The following is a 26095-nucleotide window of genomic DNA, read 5'->3' on the forward strand; positions in this document are numbered from 1 at the left end:
ATTTTCTGCTGTCCTGTACAACTGTGTTATACCTTCTTGCTCTTTAAGCATGCACCACCTTTCCTATCTTCACTCTCGTATAATAACCTCGGTCTCTATTTCAGAAAATAGAGGCAAGCAGAAGAGCCATTTTCACAGGTTTCCAGCACCACATAGACCCACCAACCTGTGTTGCACCCATAAACTCCGCCTTTTCCTTGCTACGGGGATGAACTAGGAGTTGCTAGCCGAGGCCTGCTCAAGAACACTGCTTCAGCAGTTCTTTTTTCTCCCAGGTGTCAATTCGTTTTTCCCTTTTTGATTGTTATTTTTTGTGACTGTTATCTTTTCCAGCTTTCAATCCTTTTGTTTTCTTTTAGCAAAAGTCCTCAGAAAGAATTGTTCGTATTTTCTTTCTCTAGTTTTTCTCCTCCCTTCATTTTTGAATTCACTCTAGTAAGCTCTCTCCTCCCCATGTGTACATATCCAGCTGCTTCCTCAACATCTCCTTTCTCTTAGATGCCTATTAGGCATCTCAAACTTAACGTGATCCAAATAGCTCCTGATTATTTTCCTGCTAGATCTTCACAAGTGTATCTATACGCACACACACCCTCATACCCATCCTCTCACCTAGACTTATTTTTCTCCTTAACTTTTTATACCAGTGATTGTAAGTGAATATTGGTTCCCACCAGTATAAAAGTAAAGTTCAAGATAGCAGCGTTATCTGTTCTGTTCATTGCTGTATCTCCAGGGCCGGTACATATAAAGGCCCTATAAATGTTTTCTAAATTTAGAATATACTATGTGGGGAGAAAGCTTCGGAAAATAACATTTAACATCACAGTGCTTGATGTGTGCATTTGTTTAATGCTGTTTAATTACATTGTGTAGAAATCACTCTAGTTACAGCCCACTAATTCCCACTACATTTATTTGGCTACCTACTAATGGACAATTTGACAGACACTGATCTAGAGGCCAGGCCATTTGTATGTTAATACCTTCCTACCTATCTCCCCCTAGTCCTTAAACGAGCCATCCTATAAAAAGTGACTGCGAGGAGTCATTGGGGGAAAAAGTGGTAGAGTCAAAGCATTATTTCTTGTACCTGGTTTCCCACAAATCAGTTAAAAACACACCTCATTTATTTGGGATTCAGTTTTCTGAGCTAACTAGAGTTAGCTAAAATAACATTGCCAAGAACTAGGAAGGTAGCTTAGAGGACCTGTGAACATCTAATTTAGATCTCAGAAAGTCTATGTTATCTGAATAATTAAATGTAAATGTATTTTCTTGACAGGGTGTGGTTATTATGAAAACATTGTTAAAAATCCAGAGAAAGTTAAATTCCCCGTATGACTTGCCTTTGGCCCTCCATCAACCAGTGGTGTGTATGTCGCCTTCTAGAGTTTCAAAATATATTCGTAAACACACAGAGGTGTTCTGATTTGCACTCCCTCCACCAGAGTGCTGAACAGAATACCTGTTTCTGCTCATCCTTGCCCTTCACTGCTGCTTATAGGTTTTTAACTCTTCGTGAAATAGAGAGAGAAAAGTGTTTTTTTTTTACTTTCCAGTTCCTGAATTTTTAGTGAGGCTGAGCATTTTTTATATGTTTTAGAACTACTTCTATGTCTTTTCTCTTTGAATTGCTTGTTTTTATCTTTGCCCCTTCTTAGTACTAGTTTGGTTTTTGTTTTGTTAGTCAGATCCTTTGATGGTTTTCTTTATGGCTTTCAGGCCTTACTAAGGAAGACTCCCCAATACAAAATTTACATAATATTCTCTTAATTATTCTTCGAATACTATAAATTTGTACCCTATCTAGTATATAGCCATGTAAATGATTTTCCTTAATCTGTGTATAAGATGTGGCCCCACACCATTAATTAAATAAGCCATCTTTCTTTCCTGTTTGAACTATTACCTTTATCATATGCTAAATCTCTGTATATAAGTGAGCCTATTTGGGGACTCTCTAATCTAATTCCATTTATGTTTTGGGGGATTTTTTGCTTGGGGTTTTTTCCCCTTCTATTTCATGAGAAAATACCACGCTGGTATTTATAGTAATTGTAGTATACTTAATATGTGATTGGCATTTTTCCTTTTCTGAGTTTTCTTGATCATTCTTGTGAATTTGTTCTTCCAGTTAAAATTTAGTCCCAGTTTGCCAAATGGCAAAATTTTTAGTGAGGCTTTTAAAGTTTGAGAAGAATTTTATTGAATTTATGGGAGACAATTTATGTTTTTAGTATATTAAGATCACCTGTTTATGTACACATGTGTTTTCATTTTTTACAACTTTTTAAATGCCCTTCAGTAAAGTTTTACAAATTTCTTCATACAGGCCTTGTGCTTTTTTTAAGTTTATTTTGGTATTTTATAGATTTTGTTACTATTGTGAATGGGGTTTTTTTTCATTATTTTTGTTTACTTAGTTTGCGCACTCTGGGAAGACTGGTCTTATCTGTAAGTCATAATTTTTTCTTTAGCTAACATTTGTACCTTTTAGTTTTATTTTTGTAATTTGTGACCAAAATCTCTAGAATAATTTACAAGTTGAGGGCATTATAATCATTTTCTCTGTAATTTGAATTCCTCTAGTGGTTTACCTTTAAGTATGGCCTGTGCTGTTCATTTTTCATAGAAAATTAAGGATATTACTCTTTAATATTTAGTTTTCCCCGTGTTTCTAGAATTAGGGGAATAAAGCCTTCTTCCCACAAGTCTCTGTTTTGAACCTCTGTAATGGCTAGGTCCCGGAACAAGTCTGTATGTTCTCCTGCTGGCCTACCTCTGCTCTGTGCTTTGGCAGCCCCCACGATCACCTGGCTCTGATAGGGGGCCCTTTCTCAAACAGGCTGTCATCATTAGTTTATGTGAGTGGTGGTTTAGAAATTTTGGTGTACAGTATGAAATAATAATAATAATAGCTCACACATACTGAGTACTTACTGTATGCCAAACACTGTTGTATCTTGTGTGTAGTAACCCTTTAAAGTAGAAAACTCTTAATCTTAGGAGATGGGTATCTTTAATACCGTTTTACAGATAAGAAAACTATGACACAGAAGAGATTTAACAATTTGCCCAAGGTCCCACAGTTAGTAGGTATTGATCATTGAGTACTCAATAAATGGTTACTCTGCAAGGTTTCAAGTCCTTACTATGAGGGATGATAATCATCTAGAGAGAGTTAAAAAGTATATGTATTTACACTCGGAGTATTTTGTTCTGGAAGGTTGCAAGTGAATAACATATCTGAAGAAATCAGAATCGCTCCCTAACAATGTCAGGTAAATGAGGCCTTCTTTGCATTTGGCTCCACAGACAGTTTCTCTGGCAGCCAAATTGGCTGTTAATTGAAAATGTATCTGGGAAGAGAGCCTCAAGGGCATAGGGGATGATGGTTTATCCCATGAAAAAAAGATAGGGAAAATGGAATTCTCAAGCATATGTATATACTTAAGGAAAAAGATTAAAAATTTTTAATAATGCAGAAGAGAAATAAGGTTTTCGGTTTTTTGTGTGTTACCGAGTCTTAACAGGACATTTAGGTTTAGGTTTTAGTATTTTCTTTTGCCACATAGACTACGAAGGTAAAACCCGCATTGAGCCCAGTTACAAGTAGGTAAATGAGAAAGTGTTATGGTTCTGAAGCTGAAATCAGACGTTTCAAACAATCTTTATTACTTTGAATAAAGAGATAAACATACCAAAACGCAATTGTGCTGAAGTTAAGCAAAAGGGGATATATTAGAATGCCTGGAGTCTTATATAGAACCTGCAGAAGAGGAAACCTTGGACTTCGGAGTGGGCAGGAATAAAGCATCTGAGGGGCCAGGAAGCGGGAGCCATAGCTGCCATCCTACAGCAGCAGAGCTATTCTTGGCCTTTCATCTGCTGGGACAGAATGCATGCCGGTCACTTGTCGTATCTGCGTCCCTCCACTCAAGATGTCAGTTCCCAAGAAGGAGCATCTGCTTGCCTTTGCTGGCCTTGCCTGTCCAAGCTTGGTATCAGTCCAAGGGTCTATTTCTAGTTTTTCGTTGTTGTTTGTTGTTGTTGTTTGTCAGATTTGACATTATGCATTGGGTTGAAATCTTTAGTCCCAGTGAACAATGCAGTTTTGGGTTGTGATTAAAAGCTCACCTATGACAATGAAAGGAAAAACAGGATTCCTCTCTCTATAGTTTGTGGCTAGAAACAATAGAGTCATGAAAAGGCTCTAGCCAGTGAGTTAAATACCTACCTATGTAGGATTTTGTACATTAGTACATTCCTTTTAAATACTGACACCTCAAAGAACATTTGTATAATATTTAGCCACTGGTTTCTCCCCTCAGCTAGTCTCATTTTCATGTCATTAATGGTAAGCTGGTGAATGGTGGTTTGTCTCCCACCCTGTGCCACAGAATACATGTAAATACATGTATGTATATACTTTTATGTATTTGTAATGAATGTATACATAGGTGGATAGAAAAAATGGTTTTATATGGCATAATTTTGGAATTTTGCATTTTTCATTCTAGTACATCATGACTCCTGGGCCTCTCTACCTTTTCTTTATTTCTGAGTCTGAGAAACGTACCATTACTTTTTTGGTATTGACTACGTCCCTAGGATGAAATCAGTATTAAAATGTAGACTAAAATCTTCAAGTTACATATCATGAAAGGACAAATTACCTGTCTATCCCATCCTCCTGATCATGGTTGGGGGAATTACAGGAGATGCTGAAATGGAATTCTGACACTGGGCAGTATGCCCTTCCCTGGGCAACTAGAAGCAGTTTTTCTGCCAGGGTGACATCTGGTTTCTGAGGACCATGTGTGTCTTCCCTTCACCCTGAGTCTGATCTAAATACTGATAGAGCACACTCCAAGCAGTAATGACTTGGTGTAATATAAGTGATAGACTTCTTTCAGAATCTCCTTCACAGCTGTGTGCTGTTCTGAAATTATCCCCTTTTTTTCTTCTCCTCCTGTTTTGATGATTGCTGAGTGCTTTCAAAAAAGATGATAAATGAAGGAAAAAAGCCAAAGTAGTTAACTTATAAGTGTAAAGTATGTACTCCCTTTGACCTGCAATTCTCTTTCCTGTAATTTGCCTAAAATCATAATCATTGGCTGAAAAATGTATGCAGAGAGTTCATTTCAGTTTTAACTACTTAGTGAAAATTTGGGAATGACCTGAATTTGTAGCAACTTAGTAAAGCTGGCTTAATATGCAGCCATCAAAAATAATGGCATAGTTTTATATATTTATTGATTTGTAATGAGATTTGTGATGTGGAATAATGTTTCTGTTATTGACTGAAAAGCAAATTGCAGAGCAGCATTTATATGTTCCCATTTATATAAATTGTATATTTCTGTGTGTATATACAGAATATGCTACCCATGGAGCAGTGTCTAGAAGTATGTTTAAACAGTGGTTATTTCTACTGGGTAGATTTGGAGATTTCTTTTCTAGTTGACAACCCACACTGGGAACCAAAACTGTGACGTTGAAGTGCATTTATCCCTTTCAGTGATTTTTATACCACATTAATAGTTTTTAGGAAATTTTAGTATTTGTTACTAATAATTATTGTTCTTGAATCTCACTTCTAGTTGTTTTTATGTTATTGAGCCTATGAAACAGGAAGACCACAGTTTGTTTTCTAACTGTACTAGACTTGAATATCTTAGTTTTTTAATTGTGTCTTTAGCTTATGCCTTTTAGCACCTTTGCCTTAGATTATGTTTTTTCTAAGGGTAGGAGCGATACTTGTTGAAGTTCATCTGTGTATCACCTGGCATAGTATGTCCTGGAAATAGACATACTTTTTTAAAAAATCCTTAAATATGAAATATAGTCCCTCTAGTTTGTGTAACAAATCATTTTTTGTCTGTTCAGGTGTAGAGTTTGGTGCTCGAATGATAACTATTGATGGGAAACAGATAAAACTTCAGATATGGGATACGGTAAGTATAGTAAATACATTGTATGCCCTCAATAAAGTTGTTTTATGAAAGTACAGTATATGTTTTGTTTTGGTTTAAGGTCATTTTATGCCTGTTATGGTTTGTTGGATACCAACACCCCTGCAGCCATGAGGTGAAATGTAGTGCCAGAAAAGATTAGGTTTCTTTTGCGGTGTTTTTCGGCAGGTGTACCGCAGGTGTTGGGCATTAGCGAACATACCTGAACAAATGCTCAGGCTTTGTGGTCTAAATGGAAATGCTTTAGAAACTATGTTTTTAAGAAAATAAAGCAGCTTATTTAAAGTACATGTACAAGATAAAATATGAATGTAAACACCATGGAGTCACTTGATCAGACAGTTTGTTAATTTTAAAAGTTTGATTTAAAAATAAAAGTTTGAGGGGTGCCTGGGTGGCTCAGTTGGTTAAGTGTCTGCCTTCCGCTCAGGTCATGATCTTGGGATTCTGGGATCGAGCCCCACGTCGGACTCTCAGCTCAGCCAGGAGCCTCCTTCTTCCTCTCAATCTGCCTGTGCACGCTCCCCCTGCCTATGCACACTCACACGAGCTCTCTTCTCTCTCTCTTTGTCAAATAAAATTTTTTTAAATTAAAAATAAAAATATGTTTGATTTAGTCTCAACCACTTGAAGCCACCTTGCTTCTCTCATTCAAATTCATTGAGTGCTATTCCGTGCCATCTTGTATGGCTTTTAATAGCAGTTTGTCATCTGAACCACAGAATAGTACTTGAGTGACTTGTTTTCTCGGTTCTCCCAGCTTAAATGCATAAAAGAGAAGTTACTTTATTACATACAGTGAATGCCTTAAGGTACTGTTTCTCAAACTTTTTAGTCTCAGAATCCCTTTCTTTATACTTCTAAAAAGTAATGAGGACCCCAGAGAGCCTTTGCTTATGTGCCTTATTATAGCTATCAATATTTACCATATTAGAAATCAAAACTGAGGGGAAAAAAACTTTTTTTTAGAGAGGGGGAGGGAGAAAGGCTGGGAGAGGGGCAGAGGAGGAGGGAGAGAGAATCTCAAGCAGGCTCCCTGCCCAGTGCAGACATTTAAAAAGTAACCATAATGGTGCACCTGGGTGGCTCAGTCAGTTAAGCATCTGCCTTCAGCTCCGATCATGACCCCGGGGTTCTGGGATCAAGTCCCTTGTAGGGCTCCCTGCTCTTTGGGGAGTCTGCTACCCCTCCCACTCTGCCCCTCCCCCCTGCCGTGCACTGATGCACATTTTCTCTCTCTCTCTCTCAAATAAAATCTTTTAAAAAAATAAGCATAAGAAACTCAGTATATCTTAGGATAAGCAAAGCAGTTTTTATGAGAATTGACTATGTTTTTCCAAAACAAAAAATTGACTGTTTTTCCAAAACAAAACTTTATTTTTCTAGTGAGAAATGTCGTTTTGTTACATCTTGAAAAATCTCCTCACTGTCTGCTTAATAGAAAACAGCTTGGATTCTCATATTTGCTTATGCCTTGAGTCTTATGTGTGTTGTTTAGTTGGAGTGTATAAAGAAACCACAACCTCACACAAATAGGTAGCTGGGAAACAGAGGACCTCATGGACTATTAAAGAACTGGGGACTCCGAGGGGTCCTGGGATCACACTTTGAGAACCACTGCTGTAGGGCAATTAAGACTTAATTCTTCACAGATCCCCAGTTGAGAAAGATCAAAAAAGATCACCTGTTATGACAGCATATTCTGTGAACTAGTAAATGAAATATAAAATATGGGGAATTTTATCATTATATACCCCAGTTTTGTTTTGTTTTTTTCTCTTGTCACTCAGTTTTGGTTTCTTACCTGTCACCTATAACAATTATTGAAGGAAGCAACCTTGGACAGTCTCACAGACTGGATTCCCAAGAAGACGAAGCAAGTTGCTGCAGGCTGTTGTGAGACCTAGGTTTCCTGACACTTCCTACGTATCACATAATCGTCCTGAAATGGAAAACCCTAAATCTCTGTCTTGCTCTGTCCCAGTTATACATTGGACTCTAGGTTCTTGTGGTTTCTTAGCTCTTCTTTTTAAGTGAAGGTTTATGCTTTTACTGTTTCTTAGGTGCCCCCCCACCCAGAGCCTGTAGTGTCATAACCTTTTTGATTTATATTCTCTCAGGCAATATTATTTCAAAACTGCATGGAAAAGAGAAAAATGAAACATGCAAAGCCCCTTCCTTCCTAGAGATTTAAAATTAACGCTCTCCAGCTAAAAGGAAGTATTTTCTACTTCTATATTAAAATAGTTTACTCTTCTTTTTCAGAACTGAATTTTTTGCATTAGCTACGTTGCTTTCTTAGCTAATAAACTCATGCAGCACAGTGTAAGTGTGAACCAGCCTACTTGCTGTTCTATAATAAACACGTTTTTCATACCTTGTACTGTGCATGAATACTTGCTTTGCTTAAAGTACTTTACCCCCTTTTCCCATTTAAGACCAGCTCAGATGTCAACTGTTGTGGAGCCTTTCTGACACCCATGGGATAGGTGATTCTCCCCATAGTATTTTATGCATGTTTCTGTTAGAGCTCTGATCCTGTTGTTACTATAGTTGTTTGTTTACCCTCCTCAGAATAATTATGAGGGAAAGGACCATCTGTACTATACTCAACTTTGTGTCTTAGATTCATAGATGATTGACTGATGCAATATTTGGTAAATTTTGTTGAATAAATGAGTGTAAACCTCTCATTCTAAGCAGCTTGTAGGATCACTGGATATGTTCAAGAGATATCATTACTGAAGTACATAGTTCCAAAGGGGAGATTGATATTGTAATGAGAATTATGTGACATTAGAGGAACAAACCACTTCACTGTAGTTTATTCTGGTGTATTCAATTGTTCTTCTGTCCTTAAGGTATTCTCTTAAATAGTCCCCTGCCCTCCAGTTTTTGAAACTTGAACAAATCATTCATTCCCCAGTTGTTTCTTTTGTAGGTTAACTAGTCCTGCCTTTTTTCCCCCTTAGCTTATGAGTTGATTATTTTATACTGCAGTGATCTTTCAGAAGAAATCTGTAGTAATTACTTATTTTGGACCAGTATGAAAGGGAAATAGAAACAAACAAAAACCTTGTTCACACTTCCTCTATAAAGGCAGAGGAATAGTCTTCTCTCCTCTGTATCTTAAAGAGAGAGACTGGTACCTTTGAAGACATCATGACTCCCAAAAAAGAATTCTGAGGCTTCCGCATGGACGGTACTAGGAACACAGTAGCCTGTTTCAGATTTTAAGGAATGTTCAAAACAAGTCTGTTAACTTATTACTTTTAAAAGCTACTTCTTGAGTCTCTGCCTTAGAGGTTTGCCTGTTATTGTTATTGGTTTTCTTCTTGCTTTCACCTAACTTGCAAAACTCTAATAGACATTCTCTGACACACATTAAGGTTGGTTCCACACTTCGTTTTATATCCGAGTGGAACATGGTTTCCCATATCATTGATGTTTTGCTGTGTGTCTATACATTTGGATAGGAAACTACATTTTTAGTAGCAAGGATCATGTCTTTTCCTGGCCCAGGACATTTACAAAACCATCCTAGGCTCCTTCAGGCAAAAATTTGCCAAATACAGTTATTTGTTTCATCAGCCTTAAAGAAATGATTTTTCTCCCCAGTGACTAAGTCCCAGTATCTTAGGATGTTTATCATCCATTGTATATCCATTTGCATTCACAGAAAATAAAAATAAGGAGTTTTCCTTGCAAAATTTCCACATCCAACATCCAGCATGTTTTCTTTGTTTTGAATATGGTAAGTATAGTTGCCATCAGATAACTCCCGGGAGGCCTTGCGGCAAGCAGTGGTAACAGTTTATCGGTGCCTCCCCTAAAGCACTTTCCTTTGGCCCTGTGTGACTTATTTCTTTTGTCAGAAGTCAGATATGTGATATTCTTAGTCTCTGTCAGGGTGAGTCAAAGAAGAAAACAAGTTGCTCCCAGTTCTTATTCCTTGACTGATGGAAGGAGGGCATAAGAAGTCCATTCTCACTCTTAGACTCTCATCTAGCCTTTACCCACCTTTTTTTAATTCTTATTCCTCTTTTTGTTTTTTGTCAGATTTTCAGGTGCCTTCCCAGTATATCCAAATAAATTTTATTCTCTCCCCCCAGATTTATAGTATGGATGTTTTAAAAGTCCATGTTTCTGTTTAACTTCCCTCAAAATATTTTAGATTGACTAATATTTTCCCCTCAAATAAGACATTGAAACTGTGTAAAAAAAAAAACACTCATGAGCAGCCTACATGCTGAAAGTACCTTTTTCAGCAAATCACAGGCATTTTTCTCCTTTGTAAAATGTGTCCATTTATACCCAACTTCTTACACCAAACAATGGGCGTTTTTATATATCAGTGGAGTGGTAAGGAGATGACCAGAATTCAGTAGAACCAGGGAAGGGGCCTGGAACCAAGCACCAGGACACAGTTCTGCCTCTGGCACTCCTCTCCACCCCCATGCCCACAAGCCCAGGAGTGGAGAGGCTTTTGTCTCCTGTGGCTGCTGTTCACCAGCCTTCTCTTGAACAACTACAGGGACAGGGAACTCTGTTAGACATTCCATTCTACGTTAATGTTTACTTCCCACCTATGGTCTCCAGTTTCTTTTATATGGCAGTGTTAAAAGAATCTGAAATCCTCTCTTTTTCAAAGTAAATATGCTTAATTTTTAAAAGAATTTAACTTCTCTCTTCTTTTCTAGATATTTACAATCCTGTTTCTCTTCTCAGGGTGAACTACTTTTGTTTCTGCGGGAGTCTCCCTTAGAAAGCCTAGACTTAAATAGTACCAGGTTGACTTTTTCTCTGGCCTTACTGTGAACCACAGGCAGCCTAAAAGTCACTTTGATTTTTACTAATGTTACTGTCATCCAAAACAAGTCTTGTTCATGTGTGTAGATTTCAAAATCATTTTTCCTGAGTGATAGCAGTTCATTGATCACAGAGCTAGATGTTTAAGTTGAATCTTTAGTAAAGTACCTGAGATTTCATTCTTGGGCACTGGACCACTTATTTGGCTACTTAGAAATCCTTTTCTTCTTTTTGGTTCTTGGCTGGGTTCTGTATAGCTGGAATTGTTAGATAAATCATTAACAATGAAAAGAGAGGTATTACTATAATATTGATTCTCACAAATCTTAATTTTCTAACTTTATTGGCCCTTTGGAATCAGTCAGGATAACATAATGTGAGTGCCTGCTGTATGTACTTCAGTATTCTGAGTTAGGCTATCCCTCAAAGAGAACTAAAAGAGGGAACAAGACCAGCATTTGAGCAGTGTGTACCTTTTATATAATCAGTAGTACTGGAACCAAATGATCACATGGAAGTGCTCTTAGGTATGTGAGGAGAAATGGGTAACTACGGGCTGTGGTAGACAAGTTTCCTAGCTTTGTGAGAGAATCAGGGCATTTGAACAGGTCCTCAAGGAAAAGGGAAATGGGGTAGATGGAGGAAAATAGTTCTTCAGGCAGAGTTACACAGGAATACAAAAGCAGGAATATTCAGAGTACAGGCAGGCTATCGGTAGGAAAACAAATTGGCTGAATGAACAAGACTTTATTGAATAAGAAGATAAAGTTCTAGAGAAACAAATAGAGATCAGATTCCCAAGAGCTTAAGACTTAAAACCAGGGTATTTAGAAATATTTCAGCAGTATCTTACTGTGCGAAAAGTTGTATGTTATGAAGGTAACAGGAGAGGAAGAGGAGTTAAATTCCCAGCCAGTTTACCAGAAAAATTGTTGGCGATGGAAAGACTCAGGCACATGGGGAATCGAAATTGGGGGATCTCTTTCTGGCAGTTGGAAATCACTTTTAAAGGTATAGGCTAGGGGTGCCTGGCTGACTCAGCCAGTAGAGCATGGTACTCTTGATCTTGGGGTCATGAGTTCAAGTCCCAAGTTAGGGGTAGATTGTACTAAATAAATAAGCAAGCAAGAAAATGATGGGTTAAATAATCAAGTTTATTTGATTTAGCAGTCCTCACATGGAAAACGAAGGTCTGTAAAGCTTTTTCACAGAGATTTTGTGATTCTGATTTACTGAAAATGAGCATGTTCCGTTATCTGGCAAGGCTGATATCTGGGTATCTTGCTGATTTTTTACAGGACTCAAAGAGTTATTTTGTGAGCTGGTAAGCTCACGATTCACTGTGGTCACTCCTGACGAGGTTTTTCTGGTGCTGTTCTCGGTTATTTAAATGCCAGTTATTCTCGGTTCTTTAAATGCGTTTTTCTTTAATACCCTTAGCTACTATCTGAAATCCCTTACTGCAAATAATTCTATATACTGTTCAGTTTCAAGCTTCTAAAATCTCTTTAAGCCAACACCTTATAATGAAGAGAGTCAAAAATAACATCTGTATTTCCTAAGTTAACTTTCTTTTTCATGGAAAACGTTATAGGTTAACCAGCATTTGGACGTACTTATATTAACCTTTTTTTAAAAAAAACTAGATTGCTTTAACATGCTCAAGATAATTAACATTGGACTAGCTTTATGCAGTTGTTGCTTAACAGTTCCTGTATGGTTAAAGAAGCCATAGTAAAAAACTTAATTGGGCAAGATTTGTTTCATGGCTATCAATACCGTTAACAGAGAGACTAAGCCAACGTGTGGGGTGTCATTCTCACCAGGCAGAACTCAAGAACTCAGAAACTATTTTGAATACTGATCTTTGCTTACTATAAAGTAATCATAGATTTTAAGATGTGTGGTTATGTTCATAGACTTCACTTGGAAAGTTTGGATTTTTGTTTGCTCGAGTTTTTGTTTAATTTGTAATGGTAGGCAAAACCAGATTGAATGGATTCAGTTTAAAGTGATCCATTATACAGTATATCCATATTATAACATGTTCTTGGTAAAATAATACAGGAGGAATGAGAATGGTGTATAGACATGTGCTGTTCTCCTTTTTAAAAATCTGGGGGCGCCTGGGTGGCTCAGTCGTTAAGCGTCTGCCTTCGGCTCAGGGCGTGATCCCGGTGTTCTGGGATCGAGCCCCACGTCAGGCTCCTCCGCTGGGAGCCTGCTTCTTCCTCTCCCACTCCCCCTGCTTGTGTTCCCTCTCTCGCTGGCTGTCTCTCTCTCTGTCAAATAAATAAATAAAATCTTTTTTAAAAAAAATCTGTTTTCCTGGGACGCCTGGGTGGCTCAGTCGGTTAAGCGTCTGCCTTTGGCTCAGGTCATGATCCCAGGACCAAGTCCCGTATTGGGCTCCCTGCTCAGTGGGGAGCCTGCTTCTCCCTCTGTCTGCTGCCCCCCCACCACTTGTGCTCTCACTCTCTCTGACAAATAAATAAAATCTTAAAAATAAATAATAATCTGTTTTCCCTTTTACTGTTTTTTTTTAATCTGAGCTTTTAAATTGTACAGTGATGTTCCTCTCGACAGTATATTAATTTAACTCATCCCACAGAATGTCCTTGCAAGATTGTTTTAAAGGACTTTTGCCTTTTCTCAATATTTAGAGCTCTAAACCTAATTACTAACTAAAGAAAACATTATCTTTTTTGTATTATTACGAAGACTCCTTCATTGGTATATATAATTCACAGTGAAATAAATCTAAAAATGTAGTCCTTAGTTTTCAACCGTGCTAAGCAGTTAAAAAAGAAATTCCCATAATGCTTACATTTTGAACTTGGACTTATTAAAAAAACTTTTTTGGAAAGATACATCTCAATGAATTATATAAAAATAATTTTAATGAAATTTCATGCTTCCAGCTAGTATCGTCTAATGTTTTAACCTCAAACTATGTGAAATGAGTTGGTTATTTGTACAGTTCTTTTGTGTGGTGGCTTTCTCAGTATTCAGTTTAGCGTAAGACATTATTCGAAGTGCCAGAATTGCTTGCAAGTTACCAAGAGAGAGCCTAATCTTTAGTTTCCACATAAGAGAAGTTATTTTTACTGAATCTTAGCATGTTAAGATTTACTGATGTCCTAAAAAACAAAATGACTATTTCGTGCACTTGATTAAGATATTAGGTTCATTCTTTCATTGGTAAGGCTTTGTCTGCATGCCTGCTGTGTGCCAGACCCAGTGCTAGGCACTGGGGGTGGGGGCCATGGGAGGGAGGGAGTATATTGCGAGGGCCGAGAAGAACAAGGAATTACAGTGTGGGGTGTTAGAACAAGGCAGAACTTGAGCTGTCTGTGTGAATTCTGAGGGCTGGAAGGGCTTTGTAGTTACACTGAAAGATTAAAACTCAGCATACAAACATGAATATTTTCCAGGTTAGTAGATATTGAATACAAAGATTGTGAAAACTGACGTAGCGTTTACTTAATTTACATCCTTACTTTTTCTCAAAAGTAGAGAAGTGATTAAAAATGCAAAAGTATTTTTAATAAGAACCGTCTCAATTTTAAACTCAGAGGCAATACGTATATCCCTCACCAGCCTTTTTTTAAATAATTTTTATTTTGTTATATTAGTCACCGTACAGTACATCCCCAGTTTTTGGTTCATTATTTGCGTGTAACACCCAGTGCTCCATGCAATACGTGCCCTCCTTAATACCCATCACCGGCCTATCCCAATCCCTCACTCCCATCCCCTCTGAAGCCCTCAGTTTGTTTCCCAGAGTCCACAGTCTCTCATCCTCACTAGCCTTCTTAAAAACCAGAACATTAGTGCCACCAGTAAAAGAGAGAAATTAACTAATTTTGCATAATCTCTGAAGTCTGTTTTCACAAGTGGATATAAAGATGACTTCTACATCCTGTTGCCATTTGACAAGCATTATATATCACATACAGAGGAAATTGATTAAGTGTGGAGAAAAAATTATATAAATTAAATTCAGAACCATTTTCTGTTTTTCATAATAAAATGATTGCTCAAAGAATTCCATCTGATGACTGTTGAAAGCTCACTGCAGTTTATGATATAACTGATAAAATCTGCATCCTTGGCCTTCCAACAACCTTTACACCAGCAGATGGTGGGCGTAAAGATGTCATTCATCATTTATTTACAATGGACTTTATTTATTCTAGTGTCAACAGCTGCCCCAGGGAGTGGGTTATTGAATTCAAATGTGAGGCTCTGGGTTATTTGCTTCCTTTCAAATTTGTCTTCAGAGCTTAGTTGCTAGGAGTCCATTCTGTGTTCTAATAATGATTCATGTATTGTGAAGCCATTCAGTAAATTGGGTTGTCAGGGATTGCCAAAAAAGGTTTAGAGGTCTTGTTTGGGGTGGGGGGGTGCATGTGCGTCTGGTTGACTTGAGCGATAGTGGTATTTTGTGACTTTTTCCTAAGACTGGTGAAGTTTTCTTTCTCTTTACGTGCTCATTCCCTATTTGCCCGTATTCTATATATGAATAAAAAGAAAATGTAGGTGACAATTTATTAAAGAAAACTCTCAACCTTTTCTTTCCTCACAGGCAGGGCAAGAGTCCTTTCGTTCCATCACAAGGTCATATTACAGAGGTGCAGCAGGGGCTTTACTAGTGTATGATATTACAAGGTGAGAACTTGGAAATGTATCCATTCTTTTGGTCAATGCAGAGACTTTCCCTAAGTAAACATGATTGCCAGTTATGAAAGTATGGTTTTGCCTTTATTCCCTGGCTATTTGACTTTAAAACTTGTGTGTCTTTAATTAAATTTAAATTTACTACAGAGATCTGCACCGAAATTATTTTCTTATATAAATAAGTACCCCCAAGTTAATCAATTTGGTAATACTATTTATACATTGGAATTTTCCAAAGTAAGGTTACATTTAATTTCCAGATACTCTACTTGAGATCTGTTTCTCATTACGTAAGTGGATATGGCTAAAAATAGTTATCTTTAATGGAATGTATATTGTTCATTGTACACTACTAGGGGAAACACTTTGAAAATAGTAATCAAATTTTCTTTTATATTTAGGAGAGATACATTCAACCACTTGACAACCTGGTTAGAGGATGCCCGCCAGCATTCCAATTCCAACATGGTCATTATGCTTATTGGAAATAAAAGGTAAAAAGACTAAAGCTTTTTTGCATTAATGATGAAGGCTGTGGATAGCTGTTTATGCAATAACTGCTTATCTTATGTGTTTGTCCAAATGTGAGTTATTGATTTCTTTAATTACAAGATTTTGAAAATTCTAAGATGTTTCTTTTAGTTTTTAAAATACAGATAATAAGCATGGTTGGAAATCGTTATCGTCATCATCATGATTATTGTAAGAAATAGTTTTTCTTGGAAGGCAAACTTGAAAGAATAATCTGAAGGAAGTTCATCTGATTAGTAATTGAAAGAAAACCCACTGATTTATTAGGGGGATAGGTTACTGTTAAATATTATCCAAATTATTTTAAATACTTCACAGTAGAAATATGTGTGCAGAACTCAGAAATATTTTTTCACTTTTTTTATGACTTAATGTGCATTACGAGTTCGTGCAATACATCTCTTAATCAGGTTTATTTCCACTTACACATTTTTAATATTGTTTAGTAGTACTTTTAAGCTTTTGTCTAAGGCTTTATTTTCATGTCATCCTGATGTTGGTTTTTTTATCTTCATTTTATAACTCTAGGGAAAATTATTTGCAATGAATGTCCTTGTGCTCTGCATTTAAAATAATAGTACACGAGAAAACAGTTTTTTGGCCATCGTTTCTCCAGATTTTAAAGAGTGTAGGAAAGTTTTCGCCAATTTTAGTCTAAAATTACAGTGGCAGCAAATAAAATTCACACTTTTAAGTGTTCATACTTTTATCTTACCAGTGTTTTCCTTGTGTCTGAAACATGGTGGGTAGCATCTTAGTGATGACTCAAAATTGGTTGTTGCCCATGAGGACCTTATAGTCCCAGTATGAAAAAGAAAGGCATAATATGTACAAAGGTTTTTCTTACTACAAAATGAAATGATAATTACGTGATGTGATCGAGGTGCTAGCTAAGGCCTGTGGCAGTAATCATATTGTGTTATATAAATGTATCAAATCAACACATTGTATACCTTAAATTTAACACAGTGTTATATGTCAGTTGTATCTCAATAAAAAAAAAAAACAATCCCTGGGATGCTTGGATGACTCAGTCAGTTAAGTGTCTGCCTTTGGTTCAGGTTGTGATCCCAGGGTTGTGGGATCAGGTCCCGCATCGGGCTCCCTTCTCAGTGCTTCTCCCTCTCCTTCTGCCCCTCCCCCCAGCTTGTGCCCCCCCAATCTCTCTCAAACAAATAAATAAAATCTTTAAAAATAAATCAATAATCCCTAAATAATTTTTAAGAAACTATTTTTTTCACAGCTATTTGATCCCCCAGCTCTAAGCTATAGTTACCATGGTCTTCCTAAACTTCCTGTGTGAGATGACTGCTTTCTTAACTGTAGAGTCCTTCAGTCAAAAAAAATAAAACAAAACAATACCCTAAATTAATGGAGGGATATACTGTATTCATTGACTGGAAAACTAAATATTTTTAAGATGGCAGGTATTCCCAGATTGACCTAAAGATTCATTAAAATCCCAATCAAAATTCTTTAGGTTTTTTTTAAGGAGGTAAAAATTAACAAGCTGTTTTTTAAAATTTGTATGAAAATGCAAAGGTCATAGCAAAGTTGGGGGATTTACTGGTTTCACTATACTGATTTCAAGATTTATTACAAGGTACTGTAATCAGTTTAGTCTGGTTTTAGCATAGATAGACATAGATCAGTGGAACAGAGTAAGAAGTCCAGAAGTAGATTCATACATTTATATACATAGTTAATTTTTTGACAAAGGTGCCAGGGCAGTTCAGTGGGAAAAGGATAATCTTTTCATCAAATGATGCTGGAACAATTGAATAGCCATGTATCAAAACATGAACCTTGACCCTTACCTCACACCATATACAAAAGTTAACTTGAAGTGGATTATGGACCTAAAGGTAAGAGATAAAAATATTTTTAAATTTTAGAAGAAAACAGTTTTAGTGACTCTTGTTTTGCCAAACATTTTTTTTCTTTCAAGATTTTGTTTAAATTCAAGTTAGTTAACATACAGTGTAGTATTACTTTCAGTGGTAGAATTTGGTGATTCATCATTTGCATGTAACACCCAGTGCTCATTACAAGTGCCCTCCATACTGCCCATCACGCATTTACCCCATCCCCCCACCTGCCTCTGGTCCAGCTACCCTCAGTTTGTTCCCTGTAGTTAAGAGTCCCTTATGGCTTGCCTTCCTCTCTGTTTTTATCTTACTTTTTTTTTCCTTTCCTTCCCCTACGTTCATCTATTTGGTTTCTTTAATTCCACATATGAGTGAAATCATGTGGTATTTGTCTTTGAATGACTTATTTCACTTAGCATAATGCCTTCTAGTTCCATTCATGTCGTTGCAAATGGCAAGATTTTGTTCTTTTTGATGGCTGAGTGATATTCCATTGTATATATATGTACCACATCTTCTTTATTCATTTGTCCATCAGTGGACATCTGGGCTCTTTCCATATTTTGGCTCTTACGGACATTGCCGCTGTAAACATTGGGGTGCATATGCCCCTTCGAATCACTGTATCCTTTGGATAAGTACCTAGTAGTATAATTGCTGGGTCATAGGGTAGTTCTATTTTTAACTTTTTGAGGAACCTCTATACTATTTTCCAGAGTGACTGTACCAGTTTGCATTCCCACCAACAGTATGAGAGGTTTCTGCTTTCTCTGCATCCTCGCCAACATCCATTATTTCCTGAGTTGTTAATTTTAGCCATTCTGACTGGTGTGAGGTAGTGTTTCATTGTGGGGTTTTTGTTTTTCTTTGTCTAGATTTTCTTTATTTATTTGAGAGAGAGCAGGGGGAGGGGCAGAAAGAGAGGGAGAAGCAGACCGCCTGCTGAGCAGGGAACCCAACATGGGGCTTGATCCCAGGACCCTGAGACCATGACCTGAGCTGAAGGCAGATGCTTAACCAACTGAGCCACCCAGGCACCCCCTTATTGTGGTATTAATCTGTATTGCCCTGACGATGAGTGATGTTGAGCGTTTTTTCATGTGTCTGTTAACCATTTGTATGTCTTCTTTTGAGAAATGTCTGTTCATGTCTTCTGCCCATTTTGTAACCGGATTGTTTATTTTTTGGGTATTGAGTTTGGTAAGTTCTTTATAGATTTTAGGTACTAGCCCTTTATCTGATATGTCATTTGCAAATATCTTCTTCCATTCCATTGGTTGCCTTTTAGTCTTGTTGATTCGTCAAACATTTTTTAAATGGGACAGAAAAAAGGCGTAAAAGGGGGAAAAAACAACAACAACAACTGTATACTTGGTCCTTGAACAACACACAGTCGAAAATTTGCATGTAACTTTGATTCCCCAAAAACTTAACTGCTAATAGGCTACTGTTGACTTGAAGCCTAAGCCTAAATTCTACCACTGAAAGTAATACTACACTGTATGTTAACTAACTTGAATTTAAACAAAATCTTGAAAGAAAAAAAATGTTTGGCAAAACAAGAGTCACTAAAATTGTTTTCTTCTAAAATTTAAAAATATTTTTATCTCTTACCTTTAGGTCCATAATCCACTTCAAGTTAACTTTTGTATATGCTAATAGCCTAAGTTGACTTGAAGCAAATAGTCGATTAACACATATTTGTATATGTCTTATATATTGTGTTCTTACAATAAAATAAGCTAGAGAAAAAGAAAATGTTATTAAGAACATCATAAGGGAGAAAAAATACATTTGCAGTACTATACTGTAAATTGCGGGGGGAGGAGGGGCAGAAGGAGAGAGAATCTTAAGCAGGTTCCACACCCAGCATGGAGCCTTATGCAGGGCTCAATCTTACAAACCAGAGATCATGAGTTGAGGCGAAGTCAAGAGTCAGACACTTAACCAACTGAGCCACACAGGCACTCCCCTGTACCATACTGTATTTATTGAAAAAAATTCACACGTAAATGGACCCTTGCAGTTCAAACCCATGTTGTTGAAGGTTCAAATTCAACAAAATTGAAAACTTTTGCTCTTCAAAAAAAAAAGTTTCAAGGATGAAAGGGAAGCTACAGACTAGGAGAAAATATCATAACATAAAACCTGTATCCAACAAAACGTTTGTATCTAGAATATATGAAGAATTGTTACAATTCATTAATAAAAAGACAGCCCAGTTTTTTTAAATGAGCAAAAGATCTGAACCAGCACTTTACTAAAGAAGATGTGTACTGTTGGCAAGTAAGCACATAAAAAATATTTAACACCACAAACATGAGGGAGACGCACATTAAAACCTCAGTGATGGGGTGCCTGGGTGGCTCACTTGGTTAAGCATCTGACATCGGCTCAGGTCATGATCCTGGAGTCCCCAGGTCAAGCACCTGCATCGGGCTCCCTGCTTCTCCCTCTCCTTCTGCCCCTCCCCCCACTCGTGTTCTCTCTCTCACTCAAATAAATAAATAAAATCTTAAAAAAAAAATAAAACCTCAATGATATATATACCATTACATACTCACTAAAATAGGTAAAATTAAAAAGATTAACATACTGAGTGTTGGCAAGGATGTAGAACTGAAACCCTTATACTGCTTTTGGGAATGTAAAATGATAGAACCACATCGCAGAACAATTTGGTGGTGTCTTTAGAAAGTAAACATACATCTAACATACTACATTCCATTCCTAGGTATTTATCCAACATAAACATGTTCTCATAGGGCCAAAGAATTATACACAAATATTCTACCAGCTTTATCTGTAATAGCCCAAAAGTGGGAAACAACCCACATTTCAAATAATAAGTGAATGGGTGAATTGTGATATAGTCATACAATGGAATACCACTCAGCAATAAAGAATTAGAATGAGCTACTGATATGTATAACAAAGTGGATGAATCTCAAAATAATTATGCTGAGTGAAAAAACCCAGACAGAAATGAAGACATATCATTTGATTCCATTTATGTAAAATCCTGGAAAATGCAGAAAGCAGACCATTAGTTGCCTGGGGTAAAGTGAGAGGAAAGAGGATGGATTACAGCGGGGTATGAGGAGACCTACGGGAGGAGAATGGCTTCACAGGTAAACATGTCAGACTCAACATTTTATATTAAATGTGCAGTTTCTTTTATGTCAATTATACTACAATAAAGCTGTAAAAATAGTAAGATAGTAAATAGCGTTTTACTGTATAGATTTAGTTTTAGAAAGTTGTTTTAATAGAAATCTAAGTTTGCTGTTAAGAGAAAATATTTACTTAAGTGATATTTCAATTGTAAAAGGCCAATTATTCATTACTTCTTTGTAAGTGGAAATATCTATCATCTTGGCCTTTGCTCAAGGCCTTTCATGGTTGTTCTTTCCTCATTTAAATTCTCTCTCTAAACCTTTTAAGATTAAGGCTATTGTAGGGAGACTTTAGCCTTTGTGATATAGAAGTATTCATGCTACCATTCAGTGGTGATGTGTGAAATCATAAGAGAATATTTGGAGAATAAAGAGAATTTTCATACTTTTAATCTTACCAGTGTTTTCCTTGTGTCTCAAACATGGTGGGTGGCAACTTACTGATGGCTTAAATTCTGTTCCTGCCCATGAGGAGCTTATAGTCTACATGTAAAAAGAAAAAGCATATGATATACAAGAGGTGTTTCTAATGATTATAGGTGGGTGGCCCTTATAATTAAGAGTATAGTAGCTATGGAAAGACATTTTAAGGAAGAAACTAGGATAAGGGAACAAAGAATGTATGACATGCAAAGAGTGAATGGGAATGAACAGAGATAAATGAGGTGATTATTATTAGATGAGGTGAATTGGGGTAGACATGGAAACAGGGAATAGGCAATTTTTGAATTAGATGCATTAAGCAGTAGGGAGCCAGTGAAGGGATTTGAGAAGGGCAGTGACCTAGTCAGAGTGACAGATGACACAGATTTTTCTTACTATGGCATTTTAAATTGGTTGTACAAGAAAGAAGATGTAGAGTCTACAAAGATGAAAAATTCTTAATAGTCAAGGATTATTATACAAACCCTAAACAAAAAGGGGGTGTGAATTAAGAGAAGGTTTAGGAAAGAAGGATAATTAAGTAATGAAAACAGTTCAAATGTTTTATGATTTTTATGCCTGGAAAACTGAGGAAACAACCAAAGTAATGAAGGATATGATAAAAAAAAAAAAAAAGATTATGCATCCTAAATTGCCACTTCCTTTTTTTTGTTTGTTTGTTTTTGAACACTCCCTCAAAGGTACAGGTCTTTAACCCTCTTTGCTAAGATAACATTTGCAAATGCAAATGTAATCAGAGATAATGGTATGGAAAACAGTAATTTTATCCCCAAATAAGGTATTGTTTAAATAAGATATGGCATATGCTTAAAATAGGATAAAGGGTACTTAAAGGGAGAGGTGTTTCCTTGAAGATTTTGTGTAATTGAAAGCTAATTTTCCCTTAAGAGTGACTGTCAGATAAGGGGGCTGAATTCCAGGAGCATGTTACAGCATCGCTGTTGCTAGCGTTTTCCCCCCCATTTTGTATTCCTACTAGAATATAAGCTCCTTGAGGCCTGTGGGGGTTTGGGATTTTTGTCTATTTTGCTGAGTGGTCTGTCCCCAGATATAGAAAAGGGCTTGGCACACAGGAGGCCCTCAGATTATAGTTGGGTGTGTTATCCCTGCCTATGCTATAATATTTGTAAGCTTAGTTTGCCTTCCTTTTTGTTCTCATTTTACCACTAATATTTCATAGCATGGGCATCGAAAGAGCATGTCACATATTTGCAGTTCCCTTTGTAGTAGTTTATATCAAACTTTCTAACATTTCAGATTTTTAGGAGTGTTTTTTGAGTGCTTGCACCACTAAATGCTTAGACATTTTATAAATTGTAAATTATTTTTAAAGTACAACAACTGTGAAAGTTTTAAAATCACTCAGAAGTTTCAATTATGTAAACAGTGGTTACTGATTGAGCTAAGTGACAACTTTGTAAACATAATTGACAGCTTATCTGGTCAGCCAGCTTAAAAGGTATCCAATTCCTGGTGAATTTTGTAAAGTTAAAACAGTGATATGACTTAACATTAGGTGGATGAGACTTTAACATCTTTGTTTTGTTTACTCTAATATGTATGATGTAAGTTTGCATAAAATACCACTATTCTTTACAATCAGTAAAAGTAATATAGTAAAAGACTGCAAAATGGGAAAACGATCCACAAAATACAGTAAGTGAAAAAAAAGGCAAAATACAGTAGTGGGTATGAGCATCGTCTAGTAGGAAGAAATAGACAGTAATAAAGGAGTAATATAGAATTGTATTCAAGATGTTAATTACCTGTGGAAATTGAAATTGTGGGTAATTTTTTTCTTTGTATTTTTCCGTATTTGACAAAAACGTCCTCAATTATTATCAGAAAAAGTAATCCTTATATAGCATGGTGATCTGGGTGGTGATGCTACCTCCTCCATCAGCTCTTCCTAGACTGTGAACTTGGTTGCTTTACCTGCCCTCTTTGTTCCTCCATTTCCTCATCTGTCAAGTGCATTAAATGAGATAATCCATGTAAAACACCTCACAGTACTGGGTTTATACTGTGTTACTCATCATCCAAGGAAATGATAAAGTGAATTGTGATGGGATATTATTAATTAGTCACTAAAAATTGTGTTTGTGGAAAAGATACAATGATACAGATTCTAATATTAAGTGAAGAAAAGTTTACTGAGTCATGGCGCATATACACCAAATACTGTACTTGGAAAATACAGTACTTTGTAACATTTCACTACGTTGGAAAAGTTTTGGCACATGTACACCAAAAAATGTATACATTTTTATGGTAACGTCGTTTATAATAAAAATTATAAATAACTTTTTCAAATGAAAAATTAAAAATAAATTGTGTTCATTCAGTAGACTATATAACAATAAAACATTAAGAAACTAGATCTACATATATTATGTCAGTGAATCCAAAAAACATCATGTTGACCAAAATTAACAAGTTGTAGAATGATCACTACATCTGAATTTTTTTAATGTGCAAAAAACCCTTTACTGTATGGCTATAAACGTGTATACATATAAAAAACATGCATGAGAGTGAAAACACCAAATACAGAGAAGTGGTTACTTTTGGAGGTGAAAGGAAAAAAGGAGATCAGGAACAGAAAGGTACACAAGAAGTGAATCAACTGTAACTTGATTTTATTTCTCAACAGTGAAGAAATCTGATATAAATGTGTCAAAATAATGTCAGGGCTTGATGAAAGTACGTGGGTATTCTATTCTCCATCCTTTTCTATATGCTTAAAATATTTTATAATAAAAAAACACTTTATAATAAAGTTTTAAAATTTTTACAGTAAAATACCCTTGAAAGAGACCACTACTCTTTCCCCCATCTTATTAATACAGTTCCTGTATAATAAAAATGAATACTGTGCTTTACCCCAAAACTTCTAATTTAGACTTTTTTTTTTTTTTAAGATTTTTATTTATTTATTCGACAGAGATAGAGACAGCCAGCAAGAGAGGGGACACAAGCAGGGGGAGTGGGAGAGGAAGAAGCAGGCTCATAGCGGAGGAGCCTGATCTGGGGCTCGATCCCAGAACGCCGGGATCACGCCCTGAGCCGAAGGCAGACGCTTAACCGCTGTGCCACCCAGGAGCCCCTAATTTAGACTTTTGTTTCTCTCTCCCTTTTTCTATGAACAGTTTTACTAGGAGTTAAACCAAGTAACAATAATCTAATTAATGTGTCTTTAGTACTTTGGATTTTATTAAGCAATTTCCTAGAGTTTCCAGAAATTATGTGATTTATTTTAAATCACATTCATAGAAACTCAGTCTGACTGAAAGATTAGACTGGTGTAGCTCTACTCTCTTGAATTATTTTGAGTAAAACGGTTCCCTTCTTTGGGAACACACTGTACTCAAGAGCAGGGTGTTGGGTAGATGTTCCATTTAGGTTTCTCTTACTTCTAGTGCTGCAGGACTCTAACTCAGAATCTTCTCCTGTTGGATCATTTGTTCCTTGAAACTAGGTACTGTGTTCTAGCCATTTGACCTTCATAATACCTGGAATAATGCAGTCGATTATTATGTGTTAAAAATTAATTGAAAGAATAGTCAGCACAATTTTTAATCTTTTGGTACACTTTCCACAGATACCTCTATTTATACTGTATTGGTTAATAATATGGCCTTTTTATTTCCTATATTTAGTGATTTAGAATCTAGAAGAGAAGTAAAAAAAGAAGAAGGCGAAGCTTTTGCGCGAGAACATGGACTTATCTTCATGGAAACTTCTGCTAAGACTGCTTCCAATGTAGAAGAGGTAAATAAGAGGCCCTTTTAAATGTTCATCATCTTTTCATTTAATTGAAATGTATACTTTAATATTCATTTATTGGTATATCTTCCATAAGCTTTTTAGTCTTTGAATATCGTAGAGTAGGAAAATTCTTCTGTTTGAAATGCTGTATCTCAGTTATTTCCATTGATCAGCCTGAACTGCTACAAGTTTTCTGAACACATCATGTTCTTTTTATGCTTTCTGTATTTGGATATGGTATTTATATACCATACAGAGATGAGTAGTAGTTAATTCTAAGTAAAAGTATTGCTACACTCTATTTTATAAAAGGCAGGAAAGAGGCTAAAAAAATAAGTAGTTTGCCTAGAGTAATGCTGTTCTTCGCACCTTCTGGGTAACAATCTTAGCAGCAGCTACAAAAAGGGATTCTAGAAAATAAATGATTTTAAAATGTCATTTTTCTAAGGATAGCAGAGAGTAAGATGCTAGGCAGCAGCTAACACTATGCCTTTAGTATAGTAAACAGTGAGTAAATTTTTATTAAGAATGTACTTGGGGCTCTTTTAATTAACTTTGAAACCAGAAATTGACTATAGTAATTCAAGAGCATTGGTATTTTCACTGGAAAATTCTTTCTAAGGCATGATATTCTACTTATCTACACTTGATGAGGTGTTCTGTGACTGTCCTTTAATGCATTTCCTACAGCTACCAATTAATGCTTTACTTGTTGCCCATAATTACAACTTGATAACATATAAGAGTAATATTGTACTTTGCACAGTGAACCAAGAGAGAAATTTGTTCTGCCTCTTTGTTCAACTTAAAATAGAGAGGTAAAGCTGCCTGTTTCAGAGAG

The 26095-nt window shown here is 36.3% G+C and overlaps 1 protein-coding gene across 1 annotated transcript in view; it reads left to right on the forward strand.

Moving 5' to 3' along the window:
* The window catches only part of RAB2A (RAB2A, member RAS oncogene family), an 88499-nt gene that overhangs the window by 34817 nt on the left and 27587 nt on the right, over nucleotides 1-26095 (forward strand). Inside the window, exons 3-6 of the mRNA XM_026516433.4 lie at nucleotides 5893-5960; nucleotides 15376-15458; nucleotides 15869-15961; nucleotides 25146-25257. Coding sequence (XP_026372218.1) covers nucleotides 5893-5960; nucleotides 15376-15458; nucleotides 15869-15961; nucleotides 25146-25257 — 356 coding nt within the window. The remainder of the gene's footprint in view (nucleotides 1-5892; nucleotides 5961-15375; nucleotides 15459-15868; nucleotides 15962-25145; nucleotides 25258-26095) is intronic.

The sequence above is a fragment of the Ursus arctos genome, unplaced genomic scaffold (genome assembly GCF_023065955.2).
Source record: "Ursus arctos isolate Adak ecotype North America unplaced genomic scaffold, UrsArc2.0 scaffold_6, whole genome shotgun sequence".
In the NCBI taxonomy this organism is placed as follows: domain Eukaryota; kingdom Metazoa; phylum Chordata; class Mammalia; order Carnivora; family Ursidae; genus Ursus; species Ursus arctos.